At 31.8% G+C, this 19,557-nt stretch overlaps 1 protein-coding gene across 3 annotated transcripts; it reads left to right on the top strand.

Moving 5' to 3' along the window:
* The first annotated feature begins 2,460 nt into the window (after positions 1–2,460).
* LOC147079660 (uncharacterized) lies at positions 2,461–19,243 on the top strand. Of its 3 annotated transcripts, XM_085942931.1 has the most exons (7): positions 2,461–2,548; positions 7,961–8,022; positions 8,934–9,005; positions 11,065–11,163; positions 17,814–17,858; positions 18,247–18,314; positions 19,172–19,243. In XM_085942931.1, exons 2-7 carry the CDS (start codon positions 7,996–7,998, stop codon positions 19,176–19,178), a joined length of 318 nt encoding a protein of 105 aa, XP_085799057.1. In that variant the 5' UTR covers positions 2,461–2,548; positions 7,961–7,995; the 3' UTR covers positions 19,179–19,243. The 3 variants fall into 3 exon arrangements, with proteins under 3 accessions (XP_085799057.1, XP_085799044.1, XP_085799050.1); XM_085942918.1 differs by lacking the exon at positions 2,461–2,548 and having other exon boundaries at positions 7,818–8,022; XM_085942924.1 differs by lacking the exons at positions 2,461–2,548; positions 19,172–19,243 and having other exon boundaries at positions 7,818–8,022; positions 18,247–18,454.
* The last annotated feature ends 314 nt before the right edge of the window (positions 19,244–19,557 follow it).

Below are 19,557 nucleotides of genomic sequence, written 5' to 3'. Positions count from 1 at the left end.
TCACCAATGACAAGATTACTTGACGCCGGTCCTGTATAATTTCGACCCATTTCCCTATTATGTCTCATGTCTACTCAATTACAGTGTTGCCAACCGTAATATAATTATAGTATTTGTACTATAATTTTTATCCGCGTACTATGTACGATATAAAACTGGTATAGTAGGTACGCCCAAAATACTATAATTTTGAATATCGGAAAAAATATGTAAAAAGTACTAACATTTCGATAATTCCATTCGATAAATTGGTGCAAAGTACTATAATTTCGCAATATAAGAAGATTTGGAGAACTTCGAAAAAAATTGCTCAAAACACGTAAAAAATCCCATGACTTTGATTTAAAATGAAATTTCTTGAATTCTTCGGTAAGCATTTTGGTCGGAAGAGGTACCTAAATAAAAATAGGTCTCGGACTTTCTAAATTCTCCGTTTTTTTTTTCTGAGAAACAAAAAACCTATACATTTTCAACAAAAATGACAACACGTACTATATTTTTCCCTAAATACTATAATTTTTGAGGCTCAGTGTCTTTAATTCCACTTTGAAAATAAGGCAGCACTCCAGCATCTCCTATATATTATTATCCTAAGAGATTTTGGAAAACGCACAAACTTTTTTATTTAAATACCATTTTGTTGATTATTAAAGGAATTCACTTCAATTTTTGGAGTCCCGAATTAACTTCAATTTGAATCCGGCACGATCTAATAGAACTCGATACAATCACAGATAATATCATTATTAAATCGCGTTTTATATCCGTCACCATACATTTTAAAATATATAAAATTACAGTAACCTTTCTTCTTCTTTTATATCATTAGAAATAATTATTAATAAGTACTCAATAAAAATTAAATTACAATAATGTTCCTTTTAATAATGACATTATGCATGTGTTTGTTCTTTGATCACTAAACTTCTAAGTGAAATATATTATTATACTTATAGTCAATTATGACCTTTTTACGACACAATTAGGTACAATAAGTAACTACCTGCTACCTTTTCTATTTTTGTACATGATAAAAATATTACTTTTTTTATTTCCTCACCCAGATAATTTGTTAAATAATAAATTTAGCATGTTGGAATTTATTCATTAATATATTAAGTACTTTAAAGAATTTAAAAATAAAATACCATTTTTGTTCCTAAGCAAAGCATATATGGACACACCGCTTCAGGGTGGTAATTACAAGTATCTTAAATGACATTATGAGAAATAGTTTTCACATTTTTTCAATCTAATGGGATCTTCCCCCATTGAATAAATAAAACGTATTATAACGCAATAATCTAAATGTATGAAAAATTAGACTATCCTGTAGTGGCGATGGGTGGAGGTAGGGTGGATCCACCATAGATAGTACAGACTAAACTTTGTCAGTTATACGTATTTGTTTACATTGAACTAAGACTATAATTTACAGATGGTGTTGGTTAGTTTTTGAAAATCAAATTAACCCTGGGAAAACCAAGCCATAATACGTATCTGTCAATATTTTTTTTTAATTATGCTTTTAAATCATACATCATTTTGGATACCTATTTAATAGATAGAATAATATTTTAACTACTATTGTTTGGTTAGGCAGGGTTTAATGAATTATAAAAAACTAACCAACAACGTTTTAGTTCAACGAAAACAAATAAGTATGAATGAGAAAGTGCAATTTATAAACATATTAGGTATATTCAATTCAAATGTCAGTGGTAGCAATCGGCGATTGCCAGCTGTTCTGCTAGGCCTATCACTCTGAAGTGGTGTCAGACGATATTGTGAAGGCCAGACTCCAGAATAGACTACGCATATGACCCAAAATTTATATTAGCAGTAACGACTTGCAAATAGTAAAACTGACAAATCAGCGAAATGTCAAACTGTCTGAGGTGAATGAAAATCCATCACGAAGGGAAAACTATGGCGCCGCCTATGCATACTTCACAATTATATTACTATCCAATACCGCCAAGCTGTCTGCAAGATCTAGCGAGACAGACTGGCGACCGCCAGCTGGCTCAGCTATCTTTCATAAATATTCGCAGTGCCGCCCAGCGTTGCCATGTCTACTGAAATTTCAGTAGATCTACTGATATTTTTGGCAATATACTGAATCTACTGATATTTTCTGAAATCTACTGATATTTCTCCATTTCACAAAATTCCCACCAGCCAGGAAAAAAAATTAGCCATCTTTGAAAACTTGGGAACTTCGAAATTTTTCTCCTAAAAAAACGAGCCGACCATGAAAAATAGGGAACCTGCGTATAATATTTTTCCTAAAAAAAACAAGCCAACTATGAAAATCTGGGAACCTGCGGCCCGCGACGAAATTTTTTTCCTAAAACAGAAATCTACTGATATTTTGTCGAATCTACTGAATTTTTTTTACACATTCTACTGAAATTAAAAATTTTGACTTGGCAACACTGGTGCCGCCCAATCTATGGTGCCGCCGCGCCGCGACGCCGGTGCGGCGGCCATCACAGTCTTGGCACTTCAACTTATAATTTTTGCACTTATATTTAAAATTACCTAGGTATGTCTGAAAGTATGAATTCTTTAATATTCTAAGTCTGAAACATTCTTATATGTAAATAATCAATTCGTTGTTAGTTATTATAACACAACGATACGTCTGCTCAATATTATGATATCAATCGTACACTGTTAGCGTCTAACTCTAACAAACGTCAAAAATGACAGATTTATGTCTGTTGTGTTTATAGGTACCCTCCTTTATCTAAACGTGTAAATAGTTTCTCTTGATTTGTGTTTCATACTCTTTTCTTTTATATAAACGAATAAATCCTTTTTCTAAATTTTAAATTTTGTACGTAGTATTCATTGTACGACCTACATATTTTTCTATAATCTTAAGGACCTACCATATCGTCGCTATAGGATTTGTTTCCCGAATAGACCAAATGTCAATTTTACAGGAGACGAAAAACAAATTTCATTGTCGTATATTTAAATATCAGTAGATGTATCAATCATTCTTTTTACACTGTATGATTGCAACATTATCTAAGAATAGATTCCAAGAATAATATACTGTTATAAATCATTAAATGCACAGAAAATACGTTTTATTTACAAGTACTCACTGTGGATATTCGGGAAATTTTTAGCACTCTCTCAGAATAATGGATATTCGGGACCAAATAAGGACGTTCGGGATTTAAGACCGTAGCGTATTGCTGCACGGCCCACGGATTACTGAGTGGTCAAAAAGTACACGCCTCAAATGTTATATTTATTTACACGATAATTGTTAATAGTTACTTCTACTATTTAAATACTTAATGTTCGTAATCACCGAAGTTTGTATGTAATAATAACATGCGGCAATCGCTTTTTCGGTTTTTTCGGATTAAGTACCTAATAAAATAGTTTTTAAGTAATTAACTATTTTTTTATTGAGCGAATAATTCACAAGATTTAAGAATGTACCATTCTAATAATTGAACACACATAATTTTTAAAATCACTTCTGAGAAAATATATTATAACCAATAGAAAAAATCTTTTTGAAAAAAGTAAGACACCCGGCAGGAATCGTCCCTGCATCTCCTGGGTTTACGACCCAGTCCACGAATTATCCACTATGCTATGAGGTGACATACTTATGACGACAAACTTTAACTATTGGCCTTTTAATACCTGCTCATCAGTATTCTTCAAAATCAAGCGACTATCGGCGATCGGTTTTTGTTTATTAAATAAAAGTAGGTATCACTAACCGACGTCACGGATTTCTCGAATATTTTATGATGGTACTTACTCGTACTTGTTAACAATTTTATATTAATACTTGTTCCAAAAAAAAAAAAATTATGTATATATTATATCTGTATATTATTATACTCGTATCTATATATTTCTATAATTAACAATTAAACTTATTACAAACCACCAAATAAATATTATATATTATTTACTATTGGAATGACAACACAAAATAATAGCATCTATAAATTAATTACCATTGGCTGCCAATATTAGGTAGGTACCAATATCCTTAGTATATAATATTCACCAAATAAACAGTTACTAACATACATATTAAATTTAATTAACTATCAGCGCATTCAAAAATAAATAATAGCATCGCCTTTATTTTCATAGAAATACCTAGATTAAAAGTAAAATAAAGACAAACAATGTTTGATTAACAATAATTTGAAATAATAATTATTTTTTACGTCATAGTAGTTGCCGGGTCATACTGTAGAATTCATATAACCGTTGGGATTTTGTGTCATTTATCAAAACAAAATGCAGTTATTTAGGTTAAAATACTCACTTCCATAACTTTACTATAAGTTCAGGGCAAACTGGTGATGTATCAGCTATAAATGATCTCTTCAAATTTTATGAATTCACTATTAAAACAATAGTAACTTTAAAAACAATATCAATAAGACGAAATTTGAAAGAGGCCCCCGGACGGCCGAAAAATATGAAAGTGGGCGTGATTGTTTTAGAGCTAGACAGCGTGAATGTGGGAGCGAGATGCACGGCGTCTGCGCGGTTTGATTGGCTAAAAGTCATATTCGGGAAATAAAAACGCAGTCAGAGATTTATTTCGACCGAAATTAACTTGGATATTCAGGTACGAATAGTTGGACATTCGGGAGAACACCACGGAGTAATTGTAACTTAACATGGCGTATTCGGGTTTTTTAAAAAAATATCTCTGTTCCTAGATAAAAATATATTGTTTTTATAAATGATTTCGGTAGAGTTCGATAAAAGAAATTGAACTGCATTAAAATGTCGATTTCGACAAAAATGGATATTCGGGAAACAAATCCTATAGCGACGATATAGCTGACCGCTGTAATGCATTTTTCTTTAAGTAGGTATATAAATTATTGTAAATTTTCGTTCAGTTCTTGCACGACTTAAGTGAGATTCAACTCTTAAAATTTACTGTTATCAACATCTTTAATAAAATCGATGTTTGTCTTGTTTACAATCGAGTAATTACGTGTCATCAGTTTCGAGGAAACCACCCCTTGCCTTCAGTACCTAGTGCAGTAGGTAATACTAATGGTTTTGATAATTTTTTTTTAAAGTGGCTATGAAACACGGTTTGCAAGCTTAAGTATTTTTCACCATCAGTATCGAATATATGATTATCTACTCTTTTAGCGCGGGACCTCCGAATACTTTCTCACTCGCACAGCGGCCATCGCCTTCAGTCAACGCGGGCGCCCCCGCCACAGCGCCTTCCCACTATCGAGTCGTTCCCCACCGAAGCGCACCGGCTTTATCAGCTGGACGGCGAGGAAGGGGTCGCCTAGTTGGGAATATAAGGCGCTACACGGCCTTGAACAAATCAGTTAACCTTGGGCCAGCTTGGCCCTGACAGCGTAGTAGTCTTGCTTACACTGACAACGGTACACACGGCTTTCCGTGACTCTATCAGTGTACAGTGAGCTACTCTTGCAAACCCATCTCAACATAGTAGTCTTGCTTACACTGACAACGGTACACACGGCTTTCCGTGACTCTATCAGTGTACAGTGAGCTATTGTGGTGAGCCAGGTACGAGCTCAGGTTTCGCCATAGTTTCGCCTTCAACAACACAACGAACCTTTACGAATTAGTTTATTAAGGAAGTACCTACTTTTACCCTTATACTCTTCCTTTTTGCTGTACCTTCATTTTCTTTACATCTTATGTTTTAGGTTTAATTGGTTGCATGAATCTTAATATAAACTCTCTTTATCTAGTTTTATCTGTCAATAAATAATATGTCTTAAAAATGTCCAATTATTATGTTGACTATAATAGCACATTAGTTAGCATGATTCACTTGGTGGCCTAATGCCTTTTGTGTCATGTAGCTTATCTAGTCGAGAGATACCTATATAACTTTTCAGAGATAATTCTAAATAAAAATGATTAATACTTTTTTGAATGTCTCTTCCAAGTAGCATCTTTTCTAATCCTTCTTTTTGTCAGAACTTAGAATATAATTTGTTGTGTCATTTACATCTATGTTTGATTCTTAGCCATTCTTTTATATCACAAATGATTGTTAAATTCTACTCCAGAAGAATGTACAGCTTCCCGTAAACCAATTGTACAATTGTTGCAAAATTTTTGCCGCTACATAAACAAACTTGCACAAAAATTTGTATAAAATGTAATGGATGTACACCTATAAAGACTCCTAACAAATGAAATGTATTTAGGACAGTCCACATTGTACAAATATGTAAATCAAAACAATATTCCACGAGACAATAAATCACTACTTCTGATGCCACAGTTAAAATTTTCCTGTCAACATGAATACACCAGCGTTTAGGTTAGTGCATTTGTACATGTTTCCATTTGCAGCGGAATACGAAAAAACATGTGTATTTGTATAAAAATATTTTAAATTTTGTTATATAAATGTTTGTAAACAGTTTTTATATAATGTTTATTTGTTTACGCCGTTTACAGTTAAATGTCATGCATTTGCCCGCAAACAAATAAGCAATATATGCCGCCCCTGAAATATGTCCGAATGCACTAACAAGCGAGCCTCGCATCTCTTCATGAAAATTTTTACTGTTACATCGGAAATAGCAATGACATTAATATGGATGAACCATCTGGAAAAAAAAATGACACTTTCTTTTTTGTCGGGTCTGCTGAATGGCATAATCTGTTCTAACGCCGTTACAATAAAAGTGATATTGCTATAAATTCCCGATGCTTTTTGTCGGGTTTGCCGAATGGTTCGGTTCGAACAGGTTCGCTCAAATGAACATTGACACTAGAAACACTGTTCTAACGCGGTTACAATAAAGGTCACATTGCTAAAAATTCCCGATCCGTGATATCGCATATTGGAAATTGCGTGACGTCTACCTATACATGTGTGAATGTCGCAATGCGCGAATTTACTTGCTAGCTACTGTATTGAGTGCGTTATCCATTAATAATGTCATTGGGAAATAGTGACTCATCTTATCTCGTGAAATGTTGATTAAAACTTACAAATTTGTAAAAAATGGACTTGTCAAAGTACATGTCATTTGATAGCAATGTTAGTAGCAAGTTTTATTAATTAACAGATACATGCGGCGAATATACTAAATTGCCTATATACTTAATATTAACAATAATTTGATTTTGCCATTGGAAATACCGTATTTTGTGCTATTTATTGCGTCATATTTTTACAGGTCATTGAATTGTGGAGAATAATTACCCAGCATGGCATCTTTTATGACCTGTCCATACTGGGAGTTGAGATAAGATCATGAAGAAATCATGATCTGCGTTGCAGATTTACTCATTTTCTTGCGCATGGCGTTGAATCAAACATTTTTTGATATAGCTTTAATTTTTTCATAAAAAGCACCAGATCAGTGATGGTAACATGTTGTACTAATTTGTTAGTTACAAAATAATAAATTCTTCTTCAGTGAGAAATTCTGGCATATGATGGTTGACAAAACTGAATTTGACAGATAATTTTGTATGAGGTATTGGAACCCCCTTGACAATCTTTACGTTCATTCAATTGCTTAATTGATTTGGATAATCTTGATATGGGTCTAGGTTAGTCTTCCTTGTGCGAATGTTTAATTTAATCTACAAAACATATTTTAAGAATGGTTTGCAATCCTGGATTTGAAAACACAACGAATTCTTAGGATTAACTATCATCACATACTTTTTTAACTAATCTATTTTTAAATTAAAGAAGTATCTATAACTAAAAAAATGCAAAAACATGTCATTAAATGTGAAATATTTCTATGTTCTAAAACCATGTGGTAAAAAAAATTTTTTTTTACTAATCACAGGATACCGAGATTGGATATACTAATTCCTAAATCCTAGAGTTGAAAATTCTATTAAAGATTGTGATCCTTAGTGAGGCCCCTCCGTCCCGTCCCTTTGACCATCATAAATGAGTGAATGATTATTGTTGCAGGTATTCAGAAAAGGAACAAAACTTCTAAAATAATAATGAATAGAAGCTTTGGCGGTCTACAGGTAGGTACTCAAAACAAAAAGCCCTTACTTAGCCCCATTTTAAATTGTTCCAAGAGATCCAATAAAAAAACATCAAAAACAATTCTACTAAGCTGATTTCTCTTATAATATAACAGCGCATATTTTTATTGTTCAAAGCAACCATAACTCATTGAATTTATGTAATTTAATTAACATCCATGAAACATAATATCTGTAAGTTTAATGCATCACCAAGATATTACACTAAAGAAAATTAACAATGGATTTTTAACAAGTTTGTCATGACAACTTTACATTCGTCAGAATATTAAGTAACTTGTGGTTTGTTTTCAAATTACACGGATTAAGTTGACGAGTTGTATTGAGTTTATATATATTTAGAGCTTTCAGTTGATGTTGCATTTATGTGCTGAGTGCCGTAGATATTTTATTACATTTGTGATATGATCACTCCAAAATAAATTATATTATGTATTGCGTTTGCGAAAGGTACATCATGCACACAAGAAATAAGCTAAAACAAAAAACAAGCCGCTGTAACCCATTATAATTTTATGTTTTTGTATTATTATTTGAATACCATCTGATACTGATATTTTACAGTATCATATGGTAATGTATTTTGTCTTTATGTGGCAAAACCAGTAATATGAACCCTTTAATAAATAAAAAATCTGGATTCATTGCTATCTTTGTAATTTTTTTGTCAATAACAATCATTGATACAAGCAATTTCTCTGAATTGATATATTAAAGTGTTTTTCATGTATGTAATTGTTGCATTTCGAGAGCGATTTATGTGAAATTCCGATTTATGAAAATTTTAATTCATCATTTTTTCAATTATATGTAATACAAATAGCAAATAACAAACATGTTCATTGAATCAATATTCAATGTTGGCATTCATGTGAGTGTTATATTTCCAGGACTGGTGTCCACGTGAAGGTATTATGCCGCAGTCAGGCCCGTTGAGTCCTGGCAGACGAACCAGCTTCTTGGTAATAAAAAATCCACCTCTTGCATTCATTTCACAAGCTATAATTTTTATACTTATGCTGGCTGTACACATGCATGGATTTACTGCCAGCAAAAGCGTACAAGTTAAATAGTTACGGCAATAACTGTTTTACACATAAATGTATGATTTGACCATTGTAAAAATGATGACAGAATTGCGAATGACAAAAAAATGTTTGGTTTACTTGTACAACGTGTAACACTATACTTACATTAAAAAAATGAGCACCCGAATGAGAATTGCCTTATCTACGAAACTTATTATAAAACATACATTTAACTGGGTACTAGTGATTCATCTGCATCTACATTATACACAATATTGAAATTCCTACAGATATTTTGTCAAACTTTTTACAATGAATTGAAAGGTTATAACTTACCTGTCAAATTAATTATTCATTTTATTGGCATTTTATTTATTGCTTTAACTGAACGTTACAGTGGTATGTTTTTTCAATATAATTGGAATGAACCTATTATTATAAAACAATCAAAAACACCATTGGATCACTATGTACGATCAGAATAATCAAAGTTGTCTAAATCAATCTATATAAATCTATCAACAACTTCGACGTCAATCTAAAAAATAATAAATTTTAGTTGAACCTCTGTTAACAGCGTTTCAAGTTTACACTTTAACATTTTATATTCAATGAGCTTTACTAGCGCACGGGTTACTATTGGTTAGAAGGTCCCTAACTTTTTCGGTCTATGCACGCCTTTTATTTTTATTGTCATATTACGAGAAGTAAATCTATGCATATGTAAAATATTCCCATTATCCTGTTTATTATATTTTTTTTTTTTTTTATAAATACTACCTTTAAAGTTTCTCTTATATCATTATGTCAGTTCACGAGAGACCCAAGTTGGACAAGACTGTTGACTGTATCAAACTTTTATGTGATAATGTTCAATTTAGCCAGTGTTGGGGATGCCTTCAGCTTTTCAGCGCCAATTCTGACAGCAATGATGATAGATATCATGGGCATGATATGCCAGTAGCCGCACAACGTTAGTAAATATTGTACATTTACAGAATTAAACCACTGTTTAGAAATTTTTTAATAAACCCTTATTTAAACATACACATTTGAATTCTAATGGATTTGAGTTTTGTACTATTACATTTGAGTTGTTTTTTGTGACTTGGGTTTCGCCTTTCGGCATCTTCAGGCGCTGTGTATAATCACCAAAAGACAAACACACACTGACAACAAAAACTATTAACTCTAACTTATATAATAAATCAATACAATAAAGTAAGTAAAAACTTACCACCTATCTATTGAGTCAAGGATCCAATAAAAAATATATAATAAACAAATTATGAATAGTTTGTAAAAAAACCCCATACCTTATCATTAGTAGTTATAAACAATAAAAATACTACACTCAAGAGGTGTAAAATCGTCCATTCTGGGAACAATTGAAATTAATCGAGTCAACTAATGAGATATATTTATGATATCAGTCTTTAAAAGTTATTAGTTAAACAATTAATATTAAATAATATTCTTATATGATACCTACTTTTTTATTTTTTATAATATTATCTTTAACTATAACAAAACCACAAATAAACCCATCTAATATATATATTTATATAGGCAACACGTATACATACCTATACCCGCATATATACATGTATATGTTGTATATCAATACTATTGATCATATAGTCTCGCATGTAAACCATCATATAGGATATAGCAATGGGCTATTTGGAAAGCTAAGTTGATCATTCAAGATAGGCACGCTCTGCAACAGTGCTCTATTTCTAATTTTTCTTGGTAGAATAATTTATAATCATCTGCATGACTGAGACTGTGAAGTAATTTTGTACCTTTTTCAATGTCAAACATAACCCGGGTCGCAAAAAACGACTCAAATGGAATAGTCCAAAACTTAAATCCATTAGAAGTAAAATTTAAATTTTATCAAGTACCACGTAACAACGTACAAGTAAGTCGATAGTATTAATATAATACACATTTGAATTTGAAAGTTATTTTTTATGTATTATATTTTCAGGACTGGCCATCGTATGCTGGGGGAATGGGGTATTATAGACCCCATAATTCATCTAATGCATGGCGAATGATGGAGGCTGTGTATGAACAGCCAGAAACTGTAAGTTATATCATTTTTAACCAACAATTTATTCACATTAATATTTTATATTCTAAATCAGTTATAAAACTCTCATCAATTTATCACAACAAACGATTAATATTAATTTGTATAAGCAATTTAATATTCATATTTTGTGATTGTTGTTTTGAGAGTCAGGCCCAATGTGACTAAATATGCATGAAAAGAAATAGTATCAATATTTGGCAGTATCATATTGAAAGACAGGTATGGAGACTTACAACTATTGTGTTAAAATTTATTAGGCCTATCCCAAAAAATAAATCCTTCCAAAATAGTGAAAACAATCCTATAGGTATAAAAATAAATAGGTAGGTAGATGTAAAATATATTATTTAATAGCAAATGTTAACCGTTGTCTTTAAAAAAAACTACTAACATTTGTGTATTTAGGTAATTGAAGATTTTTGCAACTTATGTCACTGTTTTTTAAAATGTGTCAAGCAACGTTTTCGAAATACAGCATTCAAATGGTGTTCTAGGTAAAATGAAGGATATTCACTGTATTTTTAGTGATTTTGTGTATTTTTTAATATATCTCTATATTAAAAGGTCCGCAGTCCCCATTCACTGCGGACCATTTAATTAATATTTAATTATCACATTTAAATAACATGCTAATTATATCTAATGTCCACCTGATGGGCAACGCACCAGTTGCGTTGGACGCAGTGAATGGGTCATTTTTATACGACCCGGGTCGGTGTGTCAATTGTATTTACCATTGGTGAGCGTGCATAGTGCCCGAAGATGCCGAAAGGCGATACCCGTGTCGAAAAAATGAGAAAATGAGAAAGATTCAAATGGAATAGTACAAAACTTAAAACCATTAGTATTTATATCTATTTGAATTGCGGAGTTGTCAAGTATCGCGACATACGATAATAAAAAAATGCATCGTACTATTGTTAAAATGTTAAAATCGTTGAAATAAATAGTGCGCAGGCGACTTTTTTAGTATTAGAGCAAATTTGTGATGTGTGTTTATCTCACTTATCTGATTGACCCCCAGGCTAGACCCCTGTTAGCCCCCCCCCCCCGCCTTGCGGGGGACATGTTTGTAAATATCGTTGTCAAATTATGGTTGTTTGCGAAGGATTATTTATAATTTTATTATATATCCATCGTTATCAAAAGAAATTATCAATAGCAAAATATCGATGTATCTTTCATAAAGTATTGATACTTCAAAATATCGATATTTTTGTTACGGTCCTGCACTCATGCGTAATACGGAAGGGGGCGTGTTCATAACAAAAGTAGTCTATGGTTAAGGGTTCCTTAACTCTATACTCAGGATTGTCTATAGTTAAGTCATCCTTTTCGGCGACTTATCCTTAGGAACGATTTCTTAGATTCTGCATGCGGCTCTTAGTATTATGAATAAAAAGCGATATGTCACATATTAGGCCTTTTAAAATATTATATTATAAAGCCTATTTATTATAAGGACAGTATTCTTTCTAAGCTTTATTATAAACTTGCTAGACATTTATAATCATCCAGAGGTAGTTAATAAATAAATGTCAAAAGTTAAAAATCCTCCTCCTGTAAAATAGCATTTTGGTTAATTCGCCCTTTTTACAAAACACCGACGATATTATGTGGATAATAAAGTTGTGGGGGGCTAAATTCACGTGGTCCTATAATCTTACCTTAGAACAAATGTGTATTTATTCCATTCATGTGTATTGTTGTGTGTGCGCGCCACGATCTGCGCATACGTTCTTTTTCTTTCAGTGAGTACCCAACACAGTTTCACTTCGACCTCTAAATAGATATCACTCGTCGCCATGCGGAATAGGTAATAATTCTACTTGGCGGTGGTTTATACTACACGCTTAAGTAGTTGTAATATTGTTTTAGGTTTTTCATGCACTATTTTTTTAGATCTAAATTTCACTTTGTATATTACATGGATAAAATGCTTTTGGTGGATTGAATTTATTTCCAGTATTATGAAAAATTTTGAAAAAAACACATTTTCAAAAAAACTAACCAACCATCGAGGAGAAAATATTTTGTGACCTAAGAGAAATATTTACTCTTTGAACAAATAGTTACAAACTTAGATCTGAGAAAAGGATTTTTTTCTATGACTCGCTTTCTGTGTCCGCCATACACTGAAGAAACCATATGATAATAATATAGACAAGTACAACGTAAGAATAAGTGCGGACCTGCGGCTTGGCTTGGTGGTGATGGGACTGCATGGCTTTGAAACGATCAACAACGATAGTCAGGCTCGTTGAATGAGCTCCCCATCGGAGGAACAATCAATCCTGTAATGCAGTGGTTTCCAAACTTTATGTTAATACGCCTCCCTTTAAAAAAAATGTAATCATGACACCTCCCCCCCTTTTATTTCATTAAATAATACAAACACCTTTTTAAATATCCAAAAATGTACTAATACAAAGATGAAAAAAAAAAATAATTATAAAAATAAACAATACTACTTTTATTATATTCATTTTTAAATTAATTTGTTTTTCTTGCGATGGATGTGCTTGTTTATTAGCACAAAGTGTTCTTTCTCTACTAAACGGGATCGATATTTGGATTTCATAGCAGGTAATGGAGAAAATCCCATTTTGCATAAATTTGATGTTACGAATAGTAGCAGTACTTTACTTACAACTTGCATTGCATTTCTTGACAAATTATTAACAATGAACAAATGAAACAAAGTAGCGCCTAGTAGTTACTACAAGAGTAAATTTGTGATGTGTGTTAATCTCACTTAGCTGGGCGATCTACCACGCCGGCCCCTCCTATACCCAAGCCCTCAGGCTCGAGCCCTGTCAGTCCCCCCCCCCCTTGTGAGGGCCATGGATTCTATATCCACGCGAGCTTTGTTAAATCGAGAACTTATAAATAAATAATGTGAGTAGTGCATTAGAAAACTATCCACGTAGGTACTCAGTAAATAGATTTTTGTTTGCTTCCATATATCTGGCGCAGAAATCTTTTAAAAGTGGAAACATGACGAACTTATTTTTTTTTTGTAATTTTGATTTCCAATATTATGATTTGACCCTTTTATATCATTTTATCACGAGATACGAGTAGACAGCGCGCTTCGCAATAGTATAGAAGTGATGTATTATAAAATTAGTCTTCACATCTTCAGACAGGTTTGCAAACAACCTTTTATAGTCGTAGTAGATTTTTGGGTTTCCACCGTGTGTCCTTCTTCCTTCTTTACTCGACGTTTCAGGCTCGTGGCAGAGGCCATTATCAAGAAACGTTGAGTAAAGAAGGAAGAAGGACACAGTGGAAACCCAAAAATCTACTACGATAAAAAACACCGTGAAAGCCTCAAACATTATATAACCTTTTATAGGACGGTTTTTTATGTAGTTTATAACTTGCGGCCGTTTTATAAACTATGCATTTGCAAGCTGCAAACCTGTGGCTACACTATTGTGTTAAACTTCTCGCACCTCCCTTTGCATCCCTGTTTGGAAATCGCTGCTGTAATCGATGTCTTCTAATCAACACGAGCACACAGATTGGTCACTCCATCCTGACCACTAAGCACAGAAAAAGGACTTCTCGGCATGCTTGCATTTAGAGGTACCAATATACAGTGGCTGTGAAGTACTTAAAGGAAATATCTGGTTGAAACTCAAATGCACCGGGAGACTAATACCAAGATGATCTTTAATCTCGAATAAATAAACTCGAATACACAGAAAGAAGATTGAACTCGAAACTACTGTGAAAGAAAGTATTGGTAGGATTAATAAGTGGTATCTATCTCCATCCAACTATATTGAGAAGGACTACTGCCTCGCTATTGTATCATCCGCTCTAGAAGAATGAATATATAAAGTGCATCTCTGATGAAATCAACAAGCGAGGCAGGCTAAATGGAAAAGAATTAAGAGTGGGATAGAATACATGTTGAGTTCCTCAAGTTACAGTCCAATCGGAATTCTGCACTTGATGTTCCGTCTGATGATGAATGTTTCCAAATAAGAATGCTTTCCGGAGGGCTGTGTAAATTAGTAATGAGTGTGAGAATGATTTTTATTTGAGCTTTCATCACCCCTGAAGTGTTTATGTTTCATCAATTTGGGGTCATTTACCTTTCTTCCTGACCCCTGACTTTAGAAAATTAATCACTCATGTTCTTTGCTGTCTTAATGAAAACATACATTTTCCAAGCATGGATAAAAACTGATCATTTAATTTTTTTAAGACCATGTAGGTTTGTCTCCTAGAGTGTGTCTTTACAGTCTATCCAATAATGAAAAATTAAATCATTCATACTGTAAATCTACAGTAAAATTCAATCAGCTTATTTTTTATAAAACAACGGTTTTAACGACAACTATTGACCATCCTATTGGACAAGGTTACATAGGTTTTAAAATTAAAAATAATTACAAGATAAAAAGAACTTTTTATTTACAACGTTTTTAAATTTTCTGTTGAATGATATAAACTTGACTTGACTAGCTTAAACGATCATAGAAAACTGAATTGTCATATTGACATTTCATTTTGATTTCCATAGTAACGCACTTATATATTAATAATTAAGTTGTCAGGACCATACGCTTAGCAACCAATAATGGTGTTGAAATAACTTTTCATACAAAACAGAATTAGCTGAAAATGAATTCAATTCTACTTAAAGATGGCTAAAAGTATTAAAAAAATGCATTGACATCGTGTTCTGATATATTCTAAAAGTTTCAAATGTCTAGCTAGTCGGGAAGTTAGTTAAAAATCGATTGCAAGATTTGTACTGGACAAATAAGAATACGAGCTAAGAAAAACATTGTAATAGTAAAATAGTACCAAATATAAAGGGTCATAAAAGGTGTCAGTTCTTTGTATTAGACCCTCGTACTTTACCACAAGCTTATCTGCACAAACCGGTTTATATTGGGAAGCCCTTGTGTATGGATGGGAAAATTGTATCTCGCGCAAACCAAAAAACGCTGTAAAAGTAGTTTGCACAAACTATACAGCGCAGGCAAGTCGCTGTCGTCTAGCTGGCTGATTATGGTCTGAAAAATACACATTTTCATTAAGACTGCAAAAAAAGAATTACAAATCTCACAATTCTAATAGTAACATCAAAGCTTATTATGTACATTGTAAGCCACCATTTTGAAACTTACTTGTTTTATTAGTTTTAATATTAGGCATGTAATTGAGAGTTATGATGATTATTTAATATTATATGCGCCTGTACTAAGTAAATGTGTCTTCTGTTCGAATATCCCTCATCTCTGCGGGCAGTCAATCCTATCAACTGTCATTATTTGTTTGTTTTTGGTTGTGTTTGGAACAAACTCTTGAAATTTGGCGTGTTTAGAAATAATATTATATTGATGGGGTGGACTGTGGAGTGATGCTTGTTCATAGGCAGAATACAAAAAAAAAGTTTTATTTGTATATAGATAGATGATATTGGAACTAGGTGACTAGATGACAGATGAGAATGATATCATTGTGCATACATAACCTAATGCTTCCTTTTTATAAAGCAATATTGAATTCAAAATCAAAATACAATGAAGTATATATTATATTAAGTATATGGAAACCACAAGCAAATATTAAATCCAAGTCCATTTTTTGTATAAAATGAGCTGTTAATGCCGTCTTGTGGAGAATTTCTTAACGTATTTTTCTGTGGATAAACATTTTCGGAAAAATAAATCTTTGTCTTAAAACGTGTTTCTAGTAAAGGTGGTCAGGGCATTCCATGTGCATGAATACTGGGTAATATGTATTGTATTGTTCTCAATTGAGTAATTGTCAAATAAATGGTAGTGTTTATTAATCATATTTTTGTGTTACCTAACAATTGATGAAGATTAATGTATCATAATAATAATATTGTATCTCAATAAAATATATTAATTGAATAATAAACAATTGAAATATAGCATTTTTTGACTGATGTGAACTTTTTTACTTTACATAAAAAGATTTTTATCTATAAATACACTTTTGGAATAAAGTAGGTACATCTAGACATGATTGTCCATTATTTTGATCTGCAAATTGAAAAGTCTAGGATTTATAATAATAAATTTACTCTTCATGATCTGACCACAACAATGGCACATGGAATGTTTTTTCCCCACAAAAAAATGACTTTTTGAAAAAGATTTTTTTTCAGAAATAGGAAATGGAAATATAATATAATATTTTTAAGTGAATGACCTATTATGCAATATAATAAATAAAAATTATTTAAAAATTATAGTGAAAGATTAATTATTGTAACAAATATTCAGTGTGAAACTTTAAAATCGATTTACTTAAAATGAAATAGATGTAACATATAATGATATTTGCTTGTGGTCTTCATTTGTATTATGGAGTGTTAAAGATTAAGTAACAGTGGACATTTACATTTATTTCTGAGAAATTCGCAATTGATTTAAAGACCATTAAAAATAAACATAATTTTAAAGACCAGAAAATATTATCTTTTGTTAGTCATATATTGGAAATGCTTCATTATTTCTTAAATTTTGCAAAAAAAACAGCCGGGCTTGCAGACTCAATAATTTATACTATAAAGCAATAAACTTTATGATTCATTGACCCCCACTACTATCAGAAAGTTATTAAAGCTCTCAATGATTGTATTTCAGGTATATTCCCGAAGACGTTCGGGTGACCAGGAAACATGCATACCGGTAAGTCTATTATTATTGTTATAGTCCTGTTTACCCATGAAATATTTTTGTTTTGTGACATTTCCTAATTTAATTTTCAAAACATTCTAGTTCAGTTTGAAAAAAAATATTTAAACAATGGCACACACCCGTAGTAGTCGAGTGGGAGAAAGTTCGCATTATATGACAGTGGCCATGTGTTTGAATCCCGTATCAGGGAAATTCATGAATGTAATGAGTTGAGTAAATGCCTAGATACCATGTTTCATAAAAAATCTATTAAGAAACCCTTTTGTCACCTACAGGCAAGGTTACATTTAGAGCTGGTATTTTTTTTTTATAATACTCATGGTGTGGATCTTGAATGTTTTTAAAGTGGTTATTAATTTTATATGTATATTATTTTCAGACGCGATTTATCATTGGGCGTCAGGGGACAATGAGCAAATCATCGAAGTGGCTAGTGATTGGGAGTCAGTAAGTCTATTATTTTTAATGATTTTTTGATTTAGATTCCCAAATATGAGGCAATCGTGTAGATTTTTATTATATTACCTACCAAACATGAGAATTTCATACTTTTTTTGTAATTGTTGTTTGGAGACGTCTGTTGAAAAAGTGTTCGATAATTATTTAGATCAAAGCATTATGCCAACACCTTTCCATATAAAATAAAAGTTGTCAAAGGTTGATAAATGAAAGGAATCTGTCAAAATCATTAGTGATCCACATTGGCTCGATGCACCAGTTCAGTTTAATAAATGTAGTTAAATTGTTCATTCCTTGATAATACAATAATTATTCTTTTCATTGACCACACTCAACAGTACGTAAATATCTGTTGATAATATCGTTGGTATACTGGCAGACAATGTTAAGTCTAAAAATACAGTTTTGAGATAATTGACTTTTAAAGTTTGAATACCTGTGTTAAATACAATTAACCACAAATTGTTAGGACAACTAGTGATCAAGAAAATATCTAAAATTATATTTTTTTTTTTCAAAATGATAGAATATAGTATAGATAGATAGATAGATATATATAATAAATAGAATAGATAGATAGAATTTAAATAAGTCTGATAATACTAAAAAAGATATTCTAAAACTGTAGCAGGGTATATTATTCTCCACAACATTCAGAAAATGGGAGGCCTATTTTACGTTCTTTCCCTCTCACACTGCATATTTACAACTACAGTATAACCTCGATTATTCAGAATAATTGAGAATAAAGATAGTACCGCGTAGGGACTCTGAAGTATGATGAGCAGCATAACGTCAATTTAACTGATTTTTAATTGTATGTTTTTAATACTATTTTTTTCTAGCTACTAATTTGTTGAAATATTTCACTTATTTTGGTACATAAACTTTGAAACACTGTAAATTATGAGATCTTCTCTCATAAATATATAGTTGTTTTTATCTTTTTTCTTCCAATGGAACTAAAATGTGTCAATGTCCAACTTCAGAGGAATTACTATATATTCTGCCTGTTACCGACTATCAATGTTTCTCTTATATTACAATTATTCACAATTACTCTTTAATGTTGTGTTCTTTAATCACTTACTAGGTGATCTAGGTATTATGTAAAAAAAAATCATATTATATATACAGAATCAATTTTTGTTTATCTTTTGACATAGATTTAAGAAAAACTTACATAATCATGTACTACCTATTTGTGTTCTTTGTAATATCCAAAAATGAT

The sequence above is a fragment of the Rhyacophila brunnea genome, unplaced genomic scaffold (assembly GCF_057557595.1).
Source record: "Rhyacophila brunnea isolate RB1 unplaced genomic scaffold, BYU_Rbru_1.0 scaffold_1, whole genome shotgun sequence".
NCBI lineage: Eukaryota > Metazoa > Arthropoda > Insecta > Trichoptera > Rhyacophilidae > Rhyacophila > Rhyacophila brunnea.
This window is presented reverse-complemented; position numbering and strand designations above follow the sequence as displayed.

Bases quoted from the DNA above. Each gene is read 5' to 3' on its own strand.
- LOC147079660 (XM_085942918.1), top strand. From the start codon at position 7,945: ATGATTATTGTTGCAGGTATTCAGAAAAGGAACAAAACTTCTAAAATA. The intron at 11,164-17,813 runs GTAAGTTATATC...ATTGTATTTCAG, and splicing joins TGTATGAACAGCCAGAAACT to GTATATTCCCGAAGACGTTC. The intron at 17,859-18,246 runs GTAAGTCTATTA...TATTATTTTCAG, and splicing joins ACCAGGAAACATGCATACCG to ACGCGATTTATCATTGGGCG.